The sequence below is a fragment of the Zootermopsis nevadensis genome, unplaced genomic scaffold (genome assembly GCF_977971745.1).
Source record: "Zootermopsis nevadensis isolate Lab colony 2312 unplaced genomic scaffold, Znev_1.0 Znev_ptg000054l, whole genome shotgun sequence".
Lineage (NCBI taxonomy): Eukaryota > Metazoa > Arthropoda > Insecta > Blattodea > Termopsidae > Zootermopsis > Zootermopsis nevadensis.
The window spans coordinates 79,159-105,361 of NW_028259186.1; the positions used below are offsets into that span (position 1 = coordinate 79,159).

General features: G+C 40.1%; 3 protein-coding genes and 1 long non-coding RNA gene across 12 annotated transcripts in view; 1 reads left to right on the forward strand and 3 right to left on the reverse strand.

Moving 5' to 3' along the window:
• Positions 1 to 75: 75 nt before the first annotated feature.
• Positions 76 to 6,776, reverse strand: LOC147871447 (ankyrin repeat domain-containing protein 61-like). Its single transcript, XM_087361186.1, has 2 exons — positions 6,270 to 6,776; positions 76 to 6,202 (listed from the first exon to the last, which is right to left on the reverse strand). The coding sequence occupies exons 1-2, from the start codon at positions 6,774 to 6,776 to the stop codon at positions 5,627 to 5,629; spliced, it is 1,083 nt and encodes a 360-aa protein (XP_087217312.1). The 3' UTR covers positions 76 to 5,626.
• Positions 6,777 to 7,065: 289 nt separating this feature from the next.
• LOC147871448 (NADPH:adrenodoxin oxidoreductase, mitochondrial-like) overlaps positions 7,066 to 26,203 on the reverse strand; it is a 37,975-nt gene continuing 18,837 nt past the window's right edge. For 5 of the 8 annotated variants that reach the window (XM_087361192.1, XM_087361189.1, XM_087361191.1 and 2 more), the window contains one exon: positions 7,066 to 9,631. In XM_087361192.1, the coding sequence (XP_087217318.1) occupies positions 7,066 to 8,787 (1,722 nt within the window). In that variant the 5' untranslated portion in view covers positions 8,788 to 9,631. Of the gene's footprint in view, positions 9,632 to 10,144; positions 10,697 to 26,203 lie in introns of those variants that run through there. The other 3 variants (XM_087361194.1, XM_087361193.1, XM_087361187.1) reach the window with 2 other exon arrangements.
• LOC110831287 (uncharacterized) lies at positions 14,033 to 20,692 on the reverse strand. Of its 2 annotated transcripts, none has more exons than XR_002543537.2 (2): positions 18,317 to 20,692; positions 14,033 to 17,652 (listed from the first exon to the last, which is right to left on the reverse strand). It is a non-coding gene; the product is annotated as an uncharacterized LOC110831287 (long non-coding RNA). The 2 variants fall into 2 exon arrangements; XR_015538783.1 differs by lacking the exon at positions 18,317 to 20,692 and adding an exon at positions 17,895 to 18,310 and having other exon boundaries at positions 15,813 to 17,652.
• On the forward strand, positions 19,372 to 21,899 carry LOC147871449 (uncharacterized). Its single transcript, XM_087361196.1, has 2 exons — positions 19,372 to 19,516; positions 20,652 to 21,899. Exons 1-2 carry the CDS (start codon positions 19,372 to 19,374, stop codon positions 21,323 to 21,325), a joined length of 819 nt encoding a protein of 272 aa, XP_087217322.1. The 3' UTR covers positions 21,326 to 21,899.

The window sequence follows — 26,203 nt, forward strand, 5'->3', positions numbered from 1 at the left end:
TCTAAAAATAATTAAAGCCACTTATATTCTCTCGTATTGTTTTATTCTCGATATTTAGGTACAATAATATATTAATTAATAGTACAGTATTTAATATAACAGCCAAATACAGACAAACACAAAATAGAAACAATATTTTACACAAAGAAAAATAAATGAAGAAATATAAATAACAGCAAATAATCCACCTAGGGAACACTAACATAAATGTAAAACGTTAAAGAAATACAAAAAGCAGACAACCAAGCCACATGATTCGGAACTTTGAAGGGCCATCTTCAAGTGGTACACAGGGCTTGATGCATTTATAAAATTGAACAGTGTGTCGTTTGGAAGAATCCACTAAAATTTATGTAACAAAATAACACCATAAAATTATTTTATATTTACTGCTCCAAAAATGTACCCGTTGTGTTTAGTTCGCAAAACTATTTATTTCTCAGGCAAAATAACTTCTCTATCATAATAAAATTATATTTTTTTCAGTTGATATTCTGAATGTTCGAAACTTCGAAAGCCATTATTCTTACTCTTAGGAAGAGGTAATTACTGAAATTTAAAGAGAAGTTATCCCGTTGAATCAATTTGTACTAAAACTACCAGAAAATGCAGCAAAAATATACCTGTCGCCAATAATATATATAAATTTAAGATTGATGACCCTTCCAACAAGCCTATAGGACATCATAATGTTTCTCAATCAGTCAACCCAGAGGAAGTTAGATACGTTATTCTTGGAAACAAATATCAGGAAATTAACTATAAGGGACTGAAAATGTTTTGCAAAAATGTGCATTGGATTCATAAGAAAGGCGATTTCTTTGTATGGAGAGACTCGAGTAGTGACATTGATGTCATCCGCAAATATATTGACAAAACAAAATGCGAGTCGTATGACGTCAGGAGTATAATGGAGCACAATGACTCCACCATGTTGCTTGCAGCCGAACCAGGAATGGGAAAATCTACGTTTCTCTCCCACATGGAACATGAAATAAAGAAGTGGGAACCTTCGATGTGGGTGCTAAGACTTAATCTAAATGACCATACCATTTCACTGGAAAGAGCTGAATTTGAAGGAGAATGCATCAACAAATACAAGGAATTCCTGTGGGAAGCCGCTCATTCGAAGGAACAAAATGCTTTAGAACTAGAAAAAAATATATTCCTACATGCGTTGGAAAAGACAGGGAACGTAGTTGTAATATTGGATGGATTCGATGAAATAAGTCCAGATTACTGTCGTAAGGTCGAGATGTTAATAAGAGGAATAAGGAATAAAATGGCTTCGAAGATTTGGGTTTCGTCACGTGCCTCCTACCAGATGAACTTGGAGAAGATCTTGAAGAAATTTGCTTTTACGTTACGGCCATTTACTATACAAAATCATATTACTTTTTTGGAACTGTTCTGGAATAAAACAAATGGAGAACTGAAGAAAGGAAGTTTGCGATATTTCGCCGAAAAGTTGCTCAGGTCGACCTCAAAGAACTTCAGCGACAAAGATGGAAACTTTACGGGCATTCCATTACATATAATGATGTTAGCTGAAGCCTTTGAAAATGAAGCTAAAAATTATTGCTTAAATGGGAAGGTTGATTTACCAGAAAACTTCAATTTACTCGATCTGTTTAGGAAATTTACGGAGAAGAAATGTGATATTTACTTAGGAGAGAAGAATGCAATGGATTGCACAAAACCTAATACAAAAGAGGAGAGACAGAATTACGTAAAGAAACATGATTCCAGCGTTAGTGTCGTTGTTCTCCCGCGACGAACTCAATCGGCTCCTGGATACAGAAGTTATCACTTACTTGCAAAAAGCAAAGAAATTCCTTAAAAGTAGAAAGTCAGATCAATGTGGAATGATAACTGACTTTACGGGAAGCAGGCCGAGTTTTATCCATCGATGTTTTGCAGAATATTTTTCTGCCAAATGGTTTTCTAAGAATTTTTCTAGGTGTGACAGTTTCATTTCAGACACTCTTTTCAACCGAAGGTACGAGGTAATACGGAATATTTTCGACAGGATGCTTGCAGAAGAATTCAGACTTCATGTTGCTGTTTTGAACAATGTGAATAAGTTGCTGGGGGAGAAAACAGATGTGAACATTGTAGACAAGGGTGGTAGAACTGCGTTGCATTTGGTAGCATCGTATAATAGCATAATTATTAAAAGACTGTTGTCAGTCTCAGGTGTTGATTCCAACATACCAGATGGAGACCTTAAGTGGACGCCGCTGAGGTACGCTGCCACAACGAGATCATGGATGGCTGTGGACAGCTTGTTACAGGGTGGCGCTGACGGTAATGTGCTTATTGAATTTTACCAGGACCAGGAGTGGAGGGCAGCACTGTGGGAATGTGCAGAAAATGGACACAGAAACTTGTTGGAGTTCTTATTTAATTCCGGATTTGATGTTAATGCCATTGTATTGCATCCTGGAGAAGATTATTATGAATTACCTCTTCTTCATATAGCCTCACAGTACAGCCAAGAGGAAGTTGTAAGACTTCTTGTTGAAAGAGGCTCTGATATTAATGTTCGCAGCTCCGACAAAAGCACTGCCTTCACTACGCTGCTGAAGCTGAAAATGTAGGCATTATGACGTTATTAGTAGATAAAGGAATGTCTGTCAACGAGATATGTACATACCAAAAAACACCGCTACACATCGCAGCTCTCTATGGTAATCTGAGGGCAACAAAATTTCTAGTCGAAAAAGGCGCTGATTTAAAGATAGCTGACGGTATTTTTCGGACTCCGCTGATGGAGGCTGCAACTCGTGGCCATCTAGAAGTAGTTCGTTATCTTGCAATGAATGGAGCAGACGTAAATGCTTGCACCATCTATAAAACTGCTATGCACTTGGCAACTAAAGGGGCACATTTTGACGTGATGGGTTTCTTACTGAAACGGCGCGAATATTAATGGCAGCAATGTTGAACGAGGCATAAGTCCGTTACAATTTTCAATTGAGAAAAACGACTTACAGAGAGTGAAGTTCTTAATTGAAAGAGGCGCTGATGTCAATTTCCGTAGCCGTGATGGCAGCAAATCGTCAGCTTTACATCTCGTATTGCATTGTTGTAACCCAATTGACGTGGACTACTTAATAAAGACAGGTGCTCATCTGAACGTGCACGATTGGAACGGCTTCACTCAACTTCATTACGCACTTATTTGCAACTATACTGAATTAGCAATGCATTTGGTGGAGAAAGGTGCAGATGTAAATATTCCGGATTCTGGCGGAAGATCACCTTTACAACTTTCTGTGATTAAGAACAACGTAAAATGTGTAAAACACCTTGTGAAGTTTAATGCTAACGTCAATTACCAAGGGCCCAAAAAATTGACCTCGCTCTCAATGGCCATCAGACGGGGGAGGATGGTCAGTTAAATAACGTGTCTAACTTCCTCTGGGTTCACTGATCGATAAACATTATGATGTGCTATAGGCTTGTTGGAAGTGTCATCAATCTTAAATTTATATATATTCTTGCCGACAGGTAGGTATTTTTTCAGTTGGCTCGGCTCTAACCCAGTAATTGCAAACACATCAGTGGTGTCTGCTGACTTCAGAATATCACCAACCAGCAACTTGAAGGATCAGACAACATTCTACCAATAGACATATTCTGTTCCCTGCCCAACAATAAACACAATACTTGTAAGTTTATACTCTGCTTTATATCTTCAAGAGGGTCTTTATCTATCAGTGCCTCTAAAGGGACCTCCATTCCTTATAAATCAACAGTTCTTTTCAATACAATTTCCTGTGATATATTATCCAAGTCAAAGAAATTGCATTCATCTTCGTATTCCGCGTACACTTTTACTGGTTTCCGTTGAAATTGAAAAGCCAAATGTGGGTGTTTATGTCGTGAAATTACAACACACTTTTTGAGAGAAAGATCCAATATGACAGTAAAAATTTCGGCCAAAATTTTTTCATCATCATCAGAGCCTTCCTTACAGTGAATGACCAAGACAGAACTCCACTTTCATGGCCAGAATTCAAGAATCTCTACACATGGATCCATTCAAGTTTTTAAACTAATAAATAATGAATTTTCTTGGCCTAAAGAATTGAGAGCCTGATATATTTTCAATTTGGATAAAGTGCCACAATTTTTTTTGGTAATGACTTTTAATAATTTGTTGCGTTGCAAGGCTTCAGACAGTGGTTGCATATGTTGTTCAGTGTAACTTATACCATATTCAATGGATTCTTGAACGTCTATTTTCGATAATTCCTTTATCTTATGAATCCAACGCTGTCTGATTTTTGCCAGAAACGCGAACTTTCACTGAGCGAATTTGCTTGGTGGTTTTGTTTCCACCACTGAGTCACATATCTTTCGAGCTTTTCGTAGATGGAATCTGTGCCTGAAGGTGATGTATGAAAAGCTATCCGAAGCTTTTTCTTAATTAATTTCTCGAAGGAACTTTCATTTGCCTGGCATTGAAATATTTTCACTTTCTGCAAAAATTCTTCGTATAATGAAAAATCACATGTCTCCAGATATTTTAGTTCCGGAGGTAATCTATAATACTGTTTCAGTTTTTTAAAGAAGTGGAAAATATCTTCATCATTTCTCTCATTGAAAGTTACATATTTCCCGTTATTTGGCTCTGATCTCAATATTTTTAATGGACCACTGTCGTCTCCATGTACACGTCTGTTATTCAGCCTGGCATTAGTGTAAATTATAAACTCGAAGTCAACAAATGAACCATACATTTTCAGATTATTCAATTTAGAAACGTTCCGTTTAATTTGACAGTACGATGCAAAATATTTTAACAAACTGAAATCTCCAGACAGGTGTAAGAGGCTGGTGCGCGGAATTGTAAAATTTTCGGTTTCCTTATGTTTAAGCTGTATGAAACACAGTGGTTGCCCCGTCCACCAACACAACAAAACCAATAACAATCTGGACGGGCAACTACAACGAGAAAACAACTACAGACCAATGTCGCCTCGAAGAAAGTGCCCAGCCAGAGAGACGTTGCTACAGCCAGAGAGAGTGTCTGTGTTCTGGCGAGAAGGGTTCAGCCCAAATCAGTCCCTCCTCCTAAACCAGCTTAACCTCCCCACAAGCATGCGCACCGCTTTCGAAGTTTCATCGTCACAACATCAGAGCAGAATGTAGTCGGCTAAAGTTATATGAAGCAAAGCAGCATCACTGAATATTTTAACGCGCTGTAATATCGGCCCAGGAACGTACAGTATTATGCTTTCTGTTATAATAGGTTGATAATAAAAGAAACAACTTGTTACAATACGCCATTCTTGCTCCTTACATGAAATATAACATGTAAAGAATAAATGGTAACAATAAATAATATTTATATATGTGCATGATACCTTCTTAAAACCTCTATCCTTTATGTAGAAAAGGGTCTTCATAATTTTGCTACCAGCAGTGTAAACAAGAACATGGTTTATATGTATATTGTCTTTTGCGTTTTTCTCACGGTGGCAGCTGCATCAGAAGAACTGTTTCTGATCAAAACGCTTCAGTTGCAAACAGGTCCATTTGAAAAAGTAAATCTGGATTGACCTACGCTCATGATGTTCTAAGTTGTCGGCTAGAATAACCCATTGACGTGAATAAATCAGTCTACTGGAGTTTCCAACATGTTATTTGGAATATTAACATCTGCCCCTCGGGATATTAAGTAGTCAACAAGACCCGTATCCCCTCTCATAACCGCGGCATGCAGTGCAGTATTTCCACGGTCATCACGAAGATTAATATCGGCGCCATTTTCCACTAAAACATTAACAAAGTTCATCCTTCCCAGTATGATGGCCATTGAGAGCGCGGTCAATTTTTTGGGCCGTTGGTAATTGACGTTAGCATTAAAATTCACAAAGAGTTTTGCACATTTTACGTTGTCCTTAATCACAGAAAGTTGTAAAGGTGATCTACCGCCAGAATCCGGAATATTTACATCTGCACCTTTCTCCACCAAATGCATTGTGAATAGAGTATATTTGGAAGAAAGTGCGTAATGAAGTGGAGTGGAGCCGTTTCCATCGCCCAGGTTCAGATTAGCACCTGCCTCTATTAAGCAGTTCATGATTTCCGGTTTATCACCAATCACTGCGAGATATAAAGGTGGCGGTACGCTGCATTCACAACTACAAAAATTGACTTCAGCGCCTCTTTTAATTAAGAACTTCACTGTCTATAAGTCGTAATCCTCAAATGCAAGTTTTAACGGTCTTATGCCTCGTTCAACATTGCTGCCATTAATAAACCGCACCCTGTTCCACTAAGATACACATCACGTTCAAATGTGCCATTTCAATAGCCAAGTACAAAGCGGTTACATCATTGTTGCAAGCATTTACGTCTGCTCCCTTCATTGCGAGATAACGAACTACTTCAAGATGGCCACCGGATGCAGCCTCCATCAGCGGAGTCCGACCAATTGCGTTAGATATCTCTAAATCAGCGCCTCTATCGACTAGAAATTTTGTTGCTCTCAGATTACCATGGCGAGCTGCTTTGTGTAGCGGAGTTCCGTGTGTACTCGTTTCGTTGACAGACATTCCTTTATCTACTAACGTCATAATGCCTACATTTTCAGCTTCAGCAGCGAAGTGAAGAGCAGTTTCATTAAAGAAGGTGCGAACATTAATATCAGCGCCACTTTCAATAAGAAGTCTTACAACTTCCTCTTGGCTGTACTGTGTGCCTAATGAAGAAGAGGTAATTTCAGTGATTATTTTGAGGATCCGATACAATGGCATTAACATCAATTCCGGAATTCATTAATAACTCCAACAAGTTTCTGTGTCCCTTCTGTGCACATTCCCACAATGCTGCCTGTCTCTACTCCTTGTCCTGGTAAAATTCTGCAAGCACAATATCATCAGCACCACTCTGTAACAAGCTGTCCACAGCCACCCATGATCTCGTTGCAGCGTACCTCATCAGAGTCCACTTAAGGACTCCATCTGGTATGCTGGTATCAAAACCTGTGACTAACAACAGTGTTTTTGTAATTATGCTATTATACGAAGCTGGAATATCCCAATGACGTAATTAAATCCAATCTAGTGGAGTTTCCAATCTGATATTTGGAATATTAACATCTGCCCCTCGGGATATTAAGTAGTCAACAAGACCCGTATCCCCTCTCATAACCGCGGCATGCAGTGCAGTATTTCCACGGTCATCACGAAGATTAATATCGGCGCCATTTTCCACTAAAACATTAACAAAGTTCATCCTTCCCAGTATGATGGCCATTGAGAGCGCGGTCAATTTTTTGGGCCGTTGGTAATTGACGTTAGCATTAAAATTCACAAAGAGTTTTGCACATTTTACGTTGTCCTTAATCACAGAAAGTTGTAAAGGTGATCTACCGCCAGAATCCGGAATATTTACATCTGCACCTTTCTCCACCAAATGCATTGTGAATAGAGTATATTTGGAAGAAAGTGCGTAATGAAGTGGAGTGGAGCCGTTTCCATCGCCCAGGTTCAGATTAGCACCTGCCTCTATTAAGCAGTTCATGATTTCCGGTTTATCACCAATCACTGCGAGATATAAAGGTGGCTGTCTGACCATCCTCCCCCGTCTGATGGCCATTGAGAGCGCGGTCAATTTTTTGGGCCCTTGGTAATTGACATTAGGATTAAACGTCACAAGGTGTTTTACACATTTTACGTTGTTCTTAATCACAGAAAGTTGTAAAGGTGATCTTCCGCCAGAATCCGGAATATTTACATCTGCACCTTTCTCCACCAAATGCATTGCTAATTCAGTACATTTGCAAATAAGTGCGTAATGAAGTGGAGTGAAGCCGTTCCAATCCTGCACGTTCAGATTAGCACCTGTCTTTATTAAGTAGTCCACGTCAATTGGGTTACAACAATGCAATACGAGATGTAAAGCTGACGATTTGCTGCCATCACGGCTACGGAAATTGACATCAGCGCCTCTTTCAATTAAGAACTTCACTCTCTGTAAGTCGTTTTTCTCAATTGCAAGTAGTAACGGACTTATGCCTCGTTCAACATTGCTGTCATTAATATCCGCTCCCTGTTCCAGTAAGAAATCCATCACGACCCAATGTGCCCTTTCAGTTGCCAAGAGCAAAGCAGTTACATCATCGATGCAAGCATTTACGTCTGCTCCATTCATTACAAGATAATGAATTATTTCTAGATGGCCACCATATGCAGACTCCATCAGCGGAGTCCGGCCAATTGCGTCGGCTATCTGTAAATCAGCGCCTCTTTCGACTAGAAATTCCGTTGGTCTCAGATTATCAAAGCAAGCTGCGTAGTGTAGCGGAGTTCCGCGTATACTCGTTTCGTTGACAGACATTCCTTTATCTACTAATAATGTCATAAGGTCTACATTATCAGCTTCAACAGCGAGGTGAAAAGCAGTTTCATTAAAGATGTTGCGAACATTAATATCAGCGTCCCTTTCAATTAAGAACTTCACTTTCTGTAAGTCTTTAATTGCATGTAATAACGGACTTTCGCCGTGTTCAACATTGCTGCCATTAATATTCGCGCCCTGTTCCAGTAAGAAACCCATCACGTCAAAATGTGCTCCTTTAGTTGCCAAGTGCAAAGCAGTTTCATAAATGGTGCAAGCATTTACGTCTGCTCCATTCATTGTAAGATAACGAACTACTTCTAGATGGCCACGAGTTGCAGCCTCCATCAGCGGAGTCCGGAAAATACCGTCAGCTATCTTTAAATTAGCGTCTATTTCGAAAATTGTGATCAGGGCCCTGAAAAGGGCCATTTCAGTGGTCCGGGTGGTGCTCTATAGAATGCTTCTGGAGCCCTCGAAGATTGTGAATGAGGGGAAAGAAGGACCTGGCTTCACAGAGTAAGTAAGGAGTAGACCAGATATCTTCTATTATGAAAATATGCCTTTCTGGCATGATCGCTCAATATGCGGTACAAGAAAGAGCTATTGAACATTGAAGTGTCTGAGGAGAATACAAACAAACAACATCAGAAAAAGGTCTAACAATAACAATCTACTTAGATGCCTTTCTCTTTAGTCCTACGTGCAGAATATTGACATTCTTATTGTTGTCTATGGTTCTAAGTAACAGAAAGAAACTTTTGCCCATTGTGAATATTGGTTTGCACAATTCCACTTTACATTCAGCTTCATTACGCAGAAATTATCCGTAAATACTCCCAGTTGCATTTGATTGGTTGCTTGGTCCCATGTGGTTATTCTCCATGTGCTGTCAGATATCAGTGACGCTGCCCTCCCAGGTGCAGCTCACCTTACCGTTACCTGAAATGGGCATTTAAATGGCTGGTGTTGACACTGGTCTTCGTGCTTCTCACTACGCTGTAGGTAAAATGCCTTGGGACATCCTCGGTTGTAATATTTACACGGGTGCCTCATTTTCCTGGTCATGTTCTCAAGAAGAAAACACCTCATGTTTGAGAACTGTTCTCTGCAGACTGGGCAATTCAGGAGATTCTGCCTGCAGGTCTTGCACACACTGTGGCCATTTTCACACATGGGAATGGGTGACATAATATACTCCCGACAGACTTGACACTATAGTTCCTTCAGGAAATCCTTGAAGCATGGGTCCATATTTGCAGTTTGGTGCCTTGATCTTGAATAATGAAAGAAAGTCAATTTAGATACATATTATACAGTGGCAATACTTTCAATGTGACTTGAACCATAATTTTGTAAACAGAGGCTTTAATTTTAACAGCATTAGTACCTAATACAAAATATATATCTCATTAAATAATAGGCTTGTTTTACATTTTGCAAAAAATTATTGTGCTTAACTTGCATATTTTCAAAGACCTATTACCATACATTGTTGTATGACTTTATAGTCTATTTATCACGTTAGTATTACCAGTTGTAGGAAATTAATAGGTATCATTTTGGATAGCCTCCAGTGATATAACTTTCACACCAAATTTTATCAAAGTCCATGCTACTGCTCTTGACTTGAATCATGGAGATACGGGGATGGAAAGACAGACATGGTCGGCCCTGTATGTGTTTATTTCATGCACATTTTCAAAGAACATATAATAACACAAAATTAATATAAACTTTTCAAACGTGAACTTTAACTAAATCATACAAAAACTCAAGCTATACTTACCGATCTTTAATGAAACATCTGCACGTAACTGAACGGATTGTATTTAAATTTTAGAAGCGGCTACTAAGAACTGAAGATTCATGATTGCTAATACGTCTATAAGGAAGGGTCATTCGGCAAAATAGTGTTACGAAAAAGTGTAACTTCATTGTTATGTTACCTAGGAAACCTCATCTGTTTACTCAGCAATGTTGTTACCTAGGAAACCTCATCTGTTTACTCAGCATTGTTGTTACCTAGGAAACGTCAACTGTTTACTCGGCATTATTGTTACCTAGGAAACTTCATCTGTTTACTTAGCATTGTTGTTACATAGGAAACGTTACATTACATTAAAATACATTACTTTACGTTACATTCATTTACCACAGATCCATCTTAAGCGTAACTAATTCAAGTTAAGTATTGAAGCATTTTTGTTACTCGGCATTGTTGTTACCTATAAAATATTACTTTACATTACCATACCACCGCCACGGTTGTCTAGCGGTTAGAATGTGGCCTTGTAATCCTGGGGTCTCGGGTTCGATTCCCGGCGGTGCCCGAATTTTTAACTTGTGTTGGGCAAGGCCGTGGTCTAGGCAACACGGAGTTTTCCTCCGGGGGCTTCCCCGGTTTCTCCGTGGCATCCCAACAATTACTCCATTCACACACAGAAGAAGGCAATGGCAAACCACTTCTGGATCATCTGCCAAGAACGTATATGAACAGGTCCCAGTCCGAGAAAAGGATGGAAGGATCCTGTTCATATGGACCTGTCGTCAGACAGAACACTAAATAATAATAAGATGAGGTGGTCTAGCGGTTAGAACGCTGGCCTTGTAATCCTGGGGTCTCGGGTTCGATTCCCGGCGGTGCCCGAATTTATAACTTGTGTTGAGCAAGGCCGTGGTGTAGGCAACACGGAGGTTTCCTCCGGGGGCTTACCCGGTTTCTCCGTGGCATCCCAACAATTACTCCATTCACACACAGAAGAAGGCAATGGCAAACCACTTCTGGATCATCTGCCATGAACGTATATGAACAGGTCCCAGTCCGAGAAAAGGATGGAAGGATCCTGTTCATATGGACCTGTCGTCAGACAGAACACTACAAAAAAAACCTTACCCCACCTTACCTTACAATACATTACTTTACATTACATTACTTAACATAACATTCAGCTACTACAGACCCATTTTAAGCGTAACTAATTCAAGTTGATTAAGCAATGTCTTAATCGAATTTATCTCAATTGTAAAGCATGTATAAAGGAAATATTTAGAATAAAGCCAATATATGAACTTCCTTTCCGTATAGACGTATTTACGTCAAATTCTCCGGAACCATGGTTTTTATTTATAGGTAATTTAAACTTAACCTAAATTTGTTGTTACTGATAGGGGCTACCACATTTTGTCACAGAGGCTACACAACTGTAAATGCGGCCCTGCCTTGAAGGGGACGTTTCCGTTGGTATAATTGAGCCTACATACATTAAGTAGCCAGTAACACAATCTTCGTTTTCACTGTGACTGGTACAAAAAGCCATTGAATCAGCAGACTCTCTCTCTCTCTCTCTCTCTCTGTCATCAGTCTTCCGACTGGTTTGATGCGGTCCTCCATTTTCGTCTATCTTGCGCCAGTCTCTTCATTTACAGCTCACAGCTTCAAAAATTTGCGTCACATATTCCAATCTTTGTCTCCCCTTACAATTTTTTCCTTCAAAATAAATTTACAAATTTTGAAAAAAATAATAATTTCCAAATTTATACCCCGTGTACTCGATACACACTGTCGTTATTTTCTGCTCATGTATGTTTTTCAAACAGCACAAATCAAATGTGTAATACAGTTTTAGGGCGGGTTCTAGACCCACTTTCTCGGCAAGCCTAGTTTTTAGCTTCCGTCGGCTCTTTCATGGATCTACTTATCTTTTATTAATTCACTCTTTCACTAGTTGACTGTTTTTAGTTATACACTTTCAGTGGCTCACTATTTAAATGCTTTACTCTTCAAAAAAGTTGTCAGTGGAACCACGGTTCCGGAGAATTTGACGTAAATACGTCTATACGGAAAGAAAGTTTATTTATCGGTTTTATTCTAAATATTTCGTTTATACATGCTTTACAATCGAGATAAGTTTGATTTAGACATTGCTTATTTAACTTGAATTAGTTACGCTTAAGATGGGTCTGTGGTAGCTGAATGTAATGTAATGTAATGTAATGTAAGGTAAGGTAATTTTCAATTTTCAATTCTTTATTATTTGTGTGCTGTATCAACAGCCTGATGGCCAATTACAGATACAGCACAGAGATAAACTCACAAACACAGTAAAACATAAAAGGTAAAATAAGCAATATATAAAATACATTGATACGGAAAAAATACACAAAAAATTACTACTAACTACATTAGGATATTTGTAAAAATAACATGAATCAATTAAGTAAATTATACTATTATAAAATGTGAAGAAGTGTGACAATTTTCGTCTCGAATATGTCCAAATCCCTGCAGATGACATTAGCAGCTGATGCGCATCTAGCAGAAGGACTGTTTTTGATCAAAGGGCTAAAACTGAACATAGAAAAATCTCTCAGATTCCGAGCAGGGATGCGGAGACCGACAGCTTCCAGAAGGGAAGGACAGCATTTAAAGCCGCGGTAAACCTGAGCAAGGAACAGTGCATCACTGCAATGCCTTCTCTTACGCAGGGTATGGAGTTTTAAATACTCTAAAGCATCAGCGTAGCTGTAATGCACTTGGGGGAGGAAACGATAGTAGCAAAGGGCTGCAAACTTCTGCTGGATACGTTCCAGTTTGTTGGCATCAGTAGTCGTAACAGAATTCCAAACGACCGAGGCGTACTCGAGCTTGGATCTAACTAAGGTTACATATAACATATACAGGCAATCGAGAGAAGAGAACGAAAAGGTTAACGTGCGAACAAGACCCAGCAACTTAATACAATGTGAAAATATGTGGTCAACATGATTGTGAAATCGGAGCTTGGAGTCGAAAAATATTCCCAGGTCTTTAATAGTGTTTGCACGTGTTATGGAGGACTGAAAAAGTTTGTAATCAAAGATCAAAGTAGTGGTTTTCCTGGAGAAGGAAATTACTATAGTTTTACTAATATTGAGTTTCATGAAGTTAGCAGTGAACCAACCTTGTACCGAGTCAATGTCAGTTTGAAGTTCATTGCAGTCGTTGGGAGATTTAATGGCACGAAAAATTTTGATATCATCAGCGAAAAGAAGGCATTTAGAATGATTAATTACTTGGCATATATCATCAATAAACAAATTGGAAAGTAGAGGACCCAAAACAGATCCCTGTGGAACTCCAGAGAGGACTACAAAAGGAGACGAAAGAGTTCCAGAAACGCGAACCTGGGATTGTCTGTTGGTTAAGTAACTACGAAACCAGTGTACATAACCATCAGAGAGTCCAAAAGCACTGAGCTTGTTGAGTAATAGATTGTGAGGGACAAGATCAAATGCACTGCTAAGATCAAAATAAACAGCATCAGCTTGACCCTGGGAGCCAACTATTGGGTTAATAAAATCAAGATAAGTTACGAGATTAGTAACTGTAGATTTAGATTTAGTAAAACCATGCTGACAAGGATTTAATTTAGACTTTATGTAATGTGAGATATGATCATAAATAACAAGTTCAAATAATTTGGAAAAAGTATTAAGTATAGAAATGGGTCGGTAGTTACTAACAGTGGCAGAGGTAATGTAATGTAAGGTAAGGAAAGGTAAGGTAATGTAAGGTAAGGTAATGTAATGTAAGGTAAGGAAAGGTAAGGTAATGTAAGGTAAGGTAATGTAAGGTAAGGTAATATAATGTAAGGAAATGTAATGTAAGGTAAAGTAATGTAATGTAATGTAACTATGTAGGTAAACATTGTTGTTTATTTGTTGACAAACAGATGACGTTTCCAAGGTAACATAACAATGAAGTTACACTTTTTCGTTTCCCTCTTTCGTAACACTATTTCGTAACATTTCTTCGTAACACTATTTCGTAACACTTTTTCGTAACATTTTTGCCGAATGACACTGACCCTAAAATATAGACGTATTTACATCAATAAATGTTTTTAAAGATTCGCCTTCGCCGGCTGTCACTGAGCTGATCCACTATTTTAATGCAGTCTTTCCAGTGTTTTTTCTATTGTTGAGAGACGCACAACTGTTTCATTGTTACGTCACTACCACATCTGTCGCTGTTCATTACTTGCAAACAACATGAACAAGAATATGCTTAAATAACTGCAACAGGCGCCATTGTGCATTATTTTCGTATGAAAAAGTTGTCAGTGGAACCAAGGTTCCGGATAATTTGACGTAAATACGTCTATACGGAAAGGAAGTTTATATATTGGCTTTATTCTAAATATTTCCTTTATACCCGCTTTACAATTGAGTAAAGTTTGATTAAGACATTGCTTATTTAACTTGAATTAGTTACGCTTAAGATGGGTTCGTGGTAGATGAATGTAATGTAAAGTAATGTAATGTAATGTAAGATAATGTAAGGTAAAGTAAGGTAAGGTAATGTAAAGTAATGTAATGTAATGTAATGTAATGTAAGGTAAGGTAAGGTAAGGTAAGGTAATGTAATGTAATGTAAGGTAAGGTAATTATGTAGGTGAAAACAGTTGTTTATTTGTTGATAAATAAAAGACGTTTCCTAGGTAACATAACAATAAAGTTACACTTATTCGTTTGCCAGGTAACATAACAATAAAGTTTGACGTTTCCTAGGTAACATAACAATGAAGTTACACTTTTTCGTTTCCCTTTTTCGTTACATTTTTGCCGAATGACACTGACCGTAAAATATAGACGTATTTACGTCAAAATGCAGAGTGTAAATAGTGTATTCGCATTCAGAAACGTGCACTGAAACAATCCGCAGTCTACACGTGTTTGCTAAATCTAAAATAACTGAACGGCAATAAAAGCTATATAGCCACGGTGGTCTAGCGGTTAGAACGCTGGCCTTGTAATCCTGGGGTCTCGGGTTCGATTCCCGGCGGTGCCCGAATTTATAACTTGTGTTGGGCAAGGCCGTGGTCTAGGCAGCACGTAGTTTTCCTCCAGGGGCTTCCCCGGTTTCTCCGTGGCATCCCAACAATTACTCCATTCACACACAGAATAAGGCAATGGGAAACCACTTCTGGATCATCTGCCAAGAATGTATATGAACAGGTCCCAGTCCGAGAAAAGGATGGAAGGATCCTGTTCATATGGACCTGTCGTCAGACAGAACACTAAATAATAATAATATATTAATTGTGCTAACAGGATGTGCCATTTATTATGTCTAATTAAGTACTTTAGGGCTTCATGTAAAGTAGAGCGGTTATAAATGCGTTCAGAATTAGTCTAAATTTAGAAATGTAGAATTTTATCGAAAGTCCTGATAACGCAAAAAGGGACATCCAAGCCTCTAATGCATTTCCTGTTATTTTGATTCCAGTATGTAGACTACGTAGCATCGGAGTAATGAATTGGAAGGACGTGGAAGTGGTCGTGGCCTAATTTAAGGTCACATTACTCTAAACTTTTCGGAAGGTCATATGATACTCTTTTCTTGGGTTATTAATCGACGCTCTGTTCCCTACATAGAATGACAAGACGAATATTAATCATGAATAAAAAGGAAATTGAAAATGTTAGTATTTATTGACAATCTTTATTCTGACCAGTCACATGGCAGAAAAGCACAGTAAAATTTCACAGAAAAAACTATATTATAAACATTCCTTACTTTATGATGGTTTGGGTCATTTTTGTTGATGCCTTGAGGTCTTGTATGAGGCTGCCAACATTTTGGAGGAAAATATCGCCCCTGAAGATGGAGGTCATATATCCCCCGGAAAGACTGGGAATCACTAACAATACCATACAGCATCACAAACCACTAGTCTGCAATCAACATTTCCCTTCCGTCTCAACCTCAAATGTACAACACACTAATCTTTTATTGGCATAGCACACGTGTATTAATTCTTTAAAAGTTCTTCCTCCACGTCCCTCAGTGGTAACTGAAAACGGATTTCTATCTTGAGGTTATCTGAAACTTTATAAATGAAAGAAAGAAAGCCGAGCGTGTCAACGCCGGCGCGAGTATTTCGAGTGAGCCGCCGCCTGAACCGATGGATATTGACTTGGAATGTGATAACTTTGAAACATTAAACGATGAAACGAGAAGAAATGACAATACTATAGTCGCAGTTCGTTCTGAAGAATTTGTAAAGAGATGGCAGTGGGCCGATGTCCATTACGAAACGTCTTAGATAGGCGATAACAGATTTATTCACAGTCAAAGACGAGAGATAAGTTATGACGTGTCGGCATATAAGCCAGACGAGGCAGGGGATGACATAAAAATCCCTTTAAAAGTGTTGGCTCAAGGGTGATGGCTGCCACTGGCATTTTCAAGCGAACACTTGCAAGAATTATCAAAGGAAGTTGACAAACGCACGTCAACTTCATTTTCAGCACAGGCGAAATCACGTCCACAAAAGAAAAAGGTCGGTATCGTAGATACATTCGATGAGAAAATCATCAAACCAAATTTTAGTTGGCTGCAACAAGAAAACTTTTGCGAAAGAAATATTTGTGCTTGTTTTCTTTCGCACTCTTGTTTTGCCACATAAACCTGGCCGAACAGACTTAACAGTAAAAACAATACAATTAATTAACACGTGTTTGTGTAGTTACTGAAAGAGCGCGCATTAAGCACTCACATTGAAACTCAACAGTGAATCAAAAAAGTTGCTTGAAGCATATGACGTACGTCAATAACGAACGAAAATTCAAACATGGCCGGGAGAAGAATCATTACTCTTTGGTATGGTGCACTGTCCATTTTAAACGGCGTACAGATACGTGTAATAAAACGGCTCAACCCCACACTGTTCTTGTACCGGTAGCAGACAGAACAAATACTACGCATCTCTACAAACCTTTGCTTTGGTCTGTTCACCCAAGAAGATGTGACCGATGGGTGGGGATGGACTCTTATTCTCCACTCTATATATTTAACGGCGTCTTATTTATTTATTCCTTTCAGTCTTGTATTTTTACGTTACATTTCTACTTCCAGGACGCCTAAGCCATCGCAACGTCGAAGGCGCCCCTGCTTCTAACTATGTTTTAAGTAGCGAGTACATTTTCCCAACATTCACTGATTTGCGTTGTTCATAGTTAAATGAAACTAGGATAAATTGAACAAAAACATCTTATGTAACATCTTTGTTAAAAAACTTAAAACGTGATTCTGAATGTACAATTTTTCATGAGAAATGGACAGAGTATGTTTGCTAGTACGTGTAGACTACCTGTGACTGAGACTCTTGAATTACGAATCAATACAAATCAAAATTCCTGTCAAGAATTGGCGATGTGGACTTGGGTTTTGGGATTTCTGGTATGTTCTGCCAGCACTAGCGTATTAAGCAGTGACCCTGCATCAGTGCGAGAAATGGCTGTTGTACACCCCTGAAACAGAAAGGAATTCGGAAGTAGCAGAGAGAGTCGCGATTTTCAGGAAGTCGAGCTAAAAACCATCTGTTCACCTCGCTTATAAAAGCCATGCAGTTGATATGTTTGGACACAGTTTCAATGCTTAAAAAGACACATCATCAAAATACTGTGACGTATATGTGGTTTGGTACGCATTTTATTTCTCAACCCTGATTTATTAACGTTAAATCAAATCAGTTCCAGAGGTCTACACTTACCCGGTGTCCTACGTGAGCGATTAAATGCGAGCGGTGCGAGTTGCGTGGGTGAAGCGGAAATATCAAACTGGCTGTTTGTATGGCGCTGTCCTAGGTTACAGCGAATCAGTCAGGAGAGGAAAGCGACCGAAGTCCGAGATCAAATATTTTGATATTTTCGCGCGAGTCGCTGCGCTGGCCAGTAAGGCGCGTGCGCAAGAAAGCTGTTACCTTGCAGTACACGGAAGGTGCATGCGCAGGAAGGCACGTAGAACACAACAAGCGATTCCCTTATGTCATATGACACCCCATGCTGCTTATGCAGCTCGCATAGCTCGCTTTTTGTCGCTTACGTAGGACATTGCCTTACAGGCAACTCTCTACTACTACAACAGTATCTGGGGGTCTGTCTCTGTTCTTGACACACACACACACACACTCACTCTCTTCGCACACGCACACGTCGGCCCCCACTGGACACACGCTGTCTCCTCAGCCGCCACGGTCCACGAATGCGGTGCGCCTCACACGCAGCCGACCACTTCTTGCTCAGCGCCACACCAGACTGCTCTATGGCTCCACACACTCATTCTTATCAACAACTCGCTCCTCTCGCTTATCAACTGTCGCCACCGCTGTCAACAACTACTTATCCACCCGCATTCGGGCAGGCGACCTTTTTATAATCGCCGGCCCAGCTGTCGAAGCTTCCAAACCAGGAAGTCTGGAAGTACGCTTCCTTGAAATTACGACTACTAGAAGCTTTCAATTCTGGTAATTTCTGGTAGTTTCTACCATCCCTCGGGAGGGGAATACGGCGTCTGGAACATTCGGTAGCGGTTACACCTACAGTCACAGTCCGCTAGCCAGGGAGGGCGGTCAGGCGGCCCTTCCCCTCCAGCGCGAGTATTCGGGATTTATGACGCACGTCACAATACAAATTAAAGCCATACATTTGCATCTTCGCATGCAACACGATTTGCAGCTCAAGTTAGGATTCAGACAGGAAAACCCTGCTCCAGATTCCAAGACTTCGTTCGTAGGAAAGATTAATCATCTTCTGCATTTCTGCGTTTTGAAGTGGGCGCTGATACACAGACCGCTATATTTCAATGCGGTAATACATCTGGACGTGGCCGATTTAAACCTATAGCCAACTCGTAACTGACGGGTTTCATAGTGGGTCTACCTCGCAGTATGTAGCCCGCCTTGTAACAGTCAACGAAGGAACGATTTATGTCGAAGACCTTCAATTTTACCCGGTGTCCTACGTGAGCGATTAAATGCGAGCGGTGCGAGTTACGTGGGTGAAGCGGAAATATCAAACTGGCTGTTTGTGCGGCGCTGTCCTATGTGTAAAGCGGCCGGATTGCGAGATCAAATATTTTGATATTTTCGCGCGAATCGCAGCGCTGGCCGGGAAGGCGCATGCGCAGGAAATCTGACCGTGCAGTACAGGGAAGGCTCTTGCGTTGGAAAGTTGTGTGCGCTGCATCTGATGACAATGACAGAAACGTTAACGGAAGTTATAATTAGTGAAGTGAAAAGCAGACGCATTCTTTGGGACATGAAACACAACAGTTATAACCGGATGCTTGTGGACAGGGAATGGAGCAAGATCGCAGAAAATGTACGAGAAAAAAGTGAGTATTTTTTCCAATTTTTTTTAAAAAACTGATTACATTAGAAATAATAAGTTCATAACATGAATTGGTGAAGCCGAATTATGTTCGCTTCAAAGGGTGGAGCTTGAAATACCTGCAAAATTCGTGCCTTGTAATAAAAACTGATTACATTAGAAATAATAAGTTCATAACATGAATTGGTAAAGCCGAATTATGTTCGCTTCAAAGGGTGGAGCTTGAAAAAACTGCAAAATTCTTGCCTTGTAAGAGCAGCCCTTCGTGACGACACATTGTTCCTCTTTGATGTTGTCATATATGCCCTTGGGTCTGCTCTCACAGCTGAAAATCTTTGCACATCAATTTCAGTGATGCTTTCAAAATCTTTAATAACATTGTGTAGTAATGTTACAGATTTTACAATCTGTACAGCATTCTGTACGTTAGTTTCAATTGCCTTTCCTAATATACGAAATTTTGTGACAATACTTCCGAAAGAACATTCCACTACCATCCTAGTTCGCGACAGTCTGTAATTAAACTCCTCATTTTCTCCCCCTTCTTGCAATTGACATCGTGGGAAAGGTCTCATGAGGTACTCTGTGAGAGGAAAGGCCTCATCGCCAAAGAAAACAAATGGTGCCTTGATTGTTGAACCTGGCAAGCATTTTTATTCTGGTAACTTTATTCTTCCTGATGCAAGTGCTCGACGTAGAGGGCAGTTGTCAAAAACCCCAGCATCACTGTGTTTTCCAAAAGAGCCAACATCCACAGTGATGAACTTGTAATTCGCATCTGTGACTGCAAGTAAGCCGATGGAATAATAATTTTTGTAACAGTAATACATTGAACCGGAATTTGATGGGCGTTTTATTCTTATGTGTTTACCATCAATACACCCAACACGATTGGGAAATTGCCACGTGTTCCAAAAGCCTTCTGCAACTTTTTCTAAATGTGCAACTGTTGGTTGTGGCATGTGCTCTTTCTGTAACGTTTTCCAAATAGCTTTGCATACTTGCACAACTATTACTTCCACGGCACTTTTCGAAATTATGAATAAATAAGCAAGTTGCCTGAATTGTATCCCTGTAGCCAAGTACCTACAATCAAGAAAATTATTTGTAAATTCTTTTCTCTGTCTTTTCATATGCAGAGGAGGTAGTCAAGGCCAAATGGAAAAACTTGCGAGACACTTTCTGCAGAGAGTTCAAAAAGGTACCGAAAAGCCGCTCTGGGGATGGTGCAGAACAGGCCCCGCGTTACCTAGGGACTTGGCCTCACTTCGATGCTATGTTGTTTCTGCGATCTGTCATTACACCAAGACCGACCGAAGGCAATGTTGAGGATCCCGATTTTTCCAACATATTTGCCACAGGTGCTCAATCTCAATCTCAAGAGGAAGCTGATGCCTACGAAAGCGACAGTGAATCTGCCCAGGCCTCAAGTTGCGAAAGAAATGAAACGTTTGATAACCGAAATTCAAGAGGAACGCTGTCAAAGAAGCTTCAGAATTCCTTTACCGATGTTGCTGGGCCAATTGATGCAACTTTCTCTCCTCGATCGAAAAAACGTAAAGGGCAGCCCACCACGACTTCCGCAAAGTTTGAGAAGGAATTGTTAGATATAGAGTCGAAGAAACTGTCGTTGCTACAAGGGAAGTCTGGTAAAGATGATGAGGACATGAACTTTTTCAAATCTCTTATGCCTCACGTCAAGCAACTTCCTTCTATTAATAAGCTGAACTTTCGTAGCCAAGTCCAAAATATATTGGTCCATGAGCTGTCTACGATAGAGAGCAATCAGCATCCTCAAGCTACTCCATGTTAGCGAAGTCCTTCATCTGCCTCGTCGTCACCTTTTATGCTCTCACCAGCAGTTCCCTAGTCCTGCAACTTTGTTTTTCTCTAATTCATTAACCCTTTGCAGTCCACTTCAAATACCACTACGGCTTTCTACTGGTCTATTTAAATGCCACTAAGCTGTGTAAGTTGAATTACTATTATAAACTGGTTTTATTTTATTTTATAACTTTTCTAAAAAGTAAGAGACTTTGCTAAATATGGTGAAAATATGTTCTGAGTTCTTGGTTGAATACTGACCGTGTAAAATATTTTTCACTGTCTGTAGTGAGATGCATGCAGATATACGATGCATAAGCATTGGATTTCATATTCTCAGAGCTGTGCTTCCATTCCCCTAATTGTTTTCGAAAGGTCAAGACCAAATTCAACACCAGGAAAGTGAAACAGAATGCAAAGTGTAAACGATGAAGTCACTACACACAAAGAATGCTTGATAAGAAGTGGTAGATTGCTTAATGAGTTAAAAATAATTAAAACAGCTCACAGCGGTGAGTATGAAGATTTCTGTCTTCTGGGTTGTTGCGCTGTGTAGTCTGGTCGATGTTTACCAACGTTTCAGAGGTCATACTGCCTCCGTCATCAGGGCGATGAATAAGCCATGCCCTGATGACGGAGGCAGTATGACCTCTGAAACGTTGGTAAACATCTACCAGACTACACAGCGCAAAAACTCAGAAGACAGAAATCTTCACTGGTATTCCTTCGCTATATGATTTATGGCAAAACACTTGGTGCGGAGTCCTGGCTTCTATGGACACGTGTCAGAATAAAACGACAGTCACATAGTATTGCCAGGAATACTTGCATAGCACTAGTGCACAGATAAGGAATAAATAATATGCTCACACTGTTTACCAGCCTCACCTTTACTCCAGATCATGTATAAATTATGTATGGACGTGGCGGACTCAGTCCCACATAGGACCGCAAAGGGTTAAGAATGTGCAGTTCTTTCACTTGTATTTTTTAATAAAAACAGACTTATTGCAAATAAGAGTGTTTCATTTTGTGATGTGGGATTTGAGGTTTTCAAAGCGTTGAGTATGAAGATTTCTGCCTTCTGGGTTGTTATGCCGTACTGTCTGGTAGATGTCCATTAACGTTTCAGAGATCCATCCGGGATCCATCATCAGGGCGATGAATAAGCCATGCCCTGATGATGGATCCCGGATGGATCTCTGAAACGTTAATGGACATCTACCAGACAGTACGGCATAACAACCCAGAAAACAGCAGTCTCCGTTTCATTTCCTTACCTGAGAGTCAACATCAATCTCTCCTCCAATGATATAGGTCGTTGAAAATTTGTCATACGGTAATCGAATTGATCCCTAATAGCATTTGCAATGTAATCAAATGTGCTAGGGAGCATTCTTGCATACTCGTAAAACAGTTTTGGTCCTCTGGAATTGCTTCTGAGTTGCTCAAACAAGTGGTGAAATTCACCATACATTTCCCTTCCCAAGTAAATGGTGTTTGTTGGTGATCTTTTCCTTTCGGCTGCCTTCCTTTTCCTAACTATTAACATTTTCAAGAACGCACTTTCCGCGAGCAAAAGGTCACGTTTACCTGACCAAGCCATCGTGGATACTAATGTCTTGCCGCCCCCCCCCCCCCCGCGTCACTCACGCAGGACACAACAAGCGATTACCTCGCTTCATATGACACCCGAGGCTGCTTATACAGCTCGCACTGCTCGCTTCTTATCGCTTACCTAGGACATTGCCTTAAGGACTTTAACGATAAAAGTTGCAGTCATGGAAACTCACAGACCTAAACGGTATTTCACCTTGTTTCTGTCACCACGCAGGAAACTATAAAATCTAGTAATATCCTGAGCACAAGGGCTTGGCCTATCGGAGAGTGCTTTAGAGCTTGTTAAAGAGAAGACGAACCACGTATTTATGAATTTTATATTCATCGCGAAGTTTTGGTATTGGAAAAAAGAGTGGAAAGTATCATAATTATTTGAAGGGAGACTTTGCTGATACGACAGCCCGTACCTGTACAGATATCAAGATGAAACGTAACTGAGATTCTGTTACAGGTTTGGCAAGGTTTACCTGGCGAAGAAGAAGAAGAAGGGTGGAAGTGACGCCGGGAAACTTTACGCCATAAAGAACATCAGGAGGAGATCACTAGAGAGGAGGGACATCGACCAGGCGTGGATGGAGCGTCACGTATTTGAAAAAACGCTTAAAAAATTATTAATTGCGCAGGGGAGGTGCATTTTCTCTGCTTTGGAGTTTTTATTTTTGCATATAGCATTTCACTTTAAGATCTGAGCTGCCAACCAGGAAATATTATCAGAACTTTTTGTTTTCAGAATAAAGAAGCTGCAGCCGCCGATAAGGCTTAAGAAGGCGCAATAAAAAAAATGATATAAATGCCTGTGTACTTTATTTCTTGAAACACTGAATATAAATCATATATCCCATTCTGTCACTGTACCCTTCTCCCCTACTAAGTTTGTAATTCCTGAAAGGGCATGGAGTCAAAAACATTGCATGCAAGACATAACCAACCATCTCCAGGGATGAACTTGAGAAAATAATCATCAAAAACCCACATGTCAAGTGGGAAGATGTAATTGGCTTGGAGGACGTCAAGATGGACATCGTGGATGGAGTAATATTCCCACAAAAGATTCCCGAGTTCTTTACAGGAGTCCGGAAACCAGGAAGGTGTGGAGGAATAAACGTTGCTTCTGTTTATAATATTTAATTGTATGAACATTTATTATCTTTCTTTAAACTTGATCATCTTTGAACTATTACCTTTGTAAAATGTAATATCTTTCGTCGCTGATCACCCTCTTTGGAAGGGTAATGCCTTTCACCTCTTTAACCAGTCTGAATAAAGAAGGAGGCGGAGCAACAAGGCCGCGTTCTTTGTACCTATACTCCACATAGTTTGGTGCCGAAACTCGGGAGCCTTTCTTCGAGGTAAATACTAAGAGTGTGTACGAAATTAGAAGACGTTACGAACCATCACTACACTTCAAGACGTTCAGACCTCATAGGGGGAAGAGACTAAAGCGATTTAAAACGCACTACGGGCGGACAACTAGCTCGCAACGACCCCATTGTACAAGGTAAGTGGTTTGATTTGTCACAGTATTTGCAGTTTCGACTATTCAGACTTGTATGAACATGAAGATATGCATATTAATTACCAACATAGAGCATATTCTTAATTATGGTGATTATTCCTAGCTGTGGGCGAAATACAAGTCGGTCGGCAATATAGCAAAATGCGAAGAATACATCGACTCTGCCAAACGTGCCATTCAAAGAGGTTCACGCCAGTTAGAGAGGAAACTCACAGCTTCAGCGGCGAATCTGACTTTGACAGACCCAGCACTCGTCACAGCCGCGGCTCCGATATCAATGTCATCTTCCATCAGACTGCCTCCAATTAAACCAGAGCCCTTCTCAGGTGACGTAGAAACTTGGTCGCGGTGCTGGGAACAGTTTCAGTCTTCAATCGATAAAGATTGTTCGCTATCCACCATTAATGAACACATTTACCTCCGTAGTTACTTGGAGGACAAACCAAAACAGTTGGTCGACGGCATCGCTGTCATAGCAGAAACTTACGAAGAGACAAAGAAAATTCTGCAAACTCGATACGGAGACAGAAACAGGATAATTCAAGCTCATCTAGACTTCTTGGAAGACGTAAAACGTATCAAGTTTGCCACTCCGGAAGCGCTAAACACCACTTTTATCGAGTGCAATCGCCGTATACAGGCATTACGCGCACTTGGTGAAGATGTCAACGGCTATGGTAGAGTGTTAGCGTCGAAGATACTGCGTGCTCTCCCAGATGATATCTGTCGGCGCTGGATTATTCATGTGAAAAGACAGAGCCTTTCGGAAGGCGACATATTACTATTACCTTTGTAAAATGTAATATCTTTCGTCGCCGATCGCCCCCTTTGGAAGGGTAATTAATGCCTTTCACCTCTTTAACCAGTCTGAAAAAAGAGGGAGATGGAGCAACAAGGCCGCGTATCTTTGTACCTATACTCCACAAGTTTTCTGGGGCTGATATTGGGAATGCCATACAATGTGCATTGATGGACACGATTAGAGACATTACAACTGCCAAGTCCTTTCTCAATAACAGTGAGAATTCCAAGGTGTCCCTCTTTAGACCTTGCCCAGAGGATACCCCTGGTGCTTCAAAAATGACCTGGGATAAAGTGAAACGTCATCAGATGGAAGACCCACCAGTCACAATGGTGAGTGTATCTGGTGTTGACAGTTTCAGTGTTGGAGTTCTGGTAAACGACACAGCAGATGTCAGGAGGGGAGGGGGATTGAAACTGAATAATCGCATCAGTTACTGATCTGTGTTGATTTTAATTTAATAAAAACTTAAACACTAAAATATTATCAGAATCTTGTAAAGAAACAAGCTAGCGACACCACCAGAAAATAGAACAAAATCATAATAGAGAATAGCTATTAAATCCCTCAAAAGTGTGTGAAGTTCCAATTCAATGGGACCCCACGTTCACACTTTTCCGGGGATTAACGAAAAATGGTGTAACTGTTGAATCCACTTCAAACTCTGATTTTCTGTTTCATGAAGAGCCTTCTTAATATTGTCCTCCCATCTATGTCTCCCAAATTCTCTTCCCTTCTAATTACCCTACCATCTCCTGTGTATGGTTGGTTTGATCGCCCTAATAATACACAGCAAAGAGTAAAGTTCTTGCACTCTTTCCATAAAAGCAGTGGTATGTTCTGAATGTTGGACAGACTATTCAAAGTCCTATTACTATAGTGCTTCCCTAACATAGCTTTGCTTTGTTAACAGGAACACATGATGTAGG

Bases quoted from the DNA above. Each gene is read 5' to 3' on its own strand.
- LOC147871447 (XM_087361186.1), bottom strand. From the start codon at position 6,776: ATGTTAATGCCATTGTATCGGATCCTCAAAATAATCACTGAAATTACC. The intron at 6,203-6,269 runs TAATGGCAGCAA...TACGACTTATAG, and splicing joins TGGAACAGGGTGCGGTTTAT to ACAGTGAAGTTCTTAATTAA.
- LOC147871449 (XM_087361196.1), top strand. From the start codon at position 19,372: ATGACAATGACAGAAACGTTAACGGAAGTTATAATTAGTGAAGTGAAA. The intron at 19,517-20,651 runs GTGAGTATTTTT...TTTCATATGCAG, and splicing joins AGAAAATGTACGAGAAAAAA to AGGAGGTAGTCAAGGCCAAA.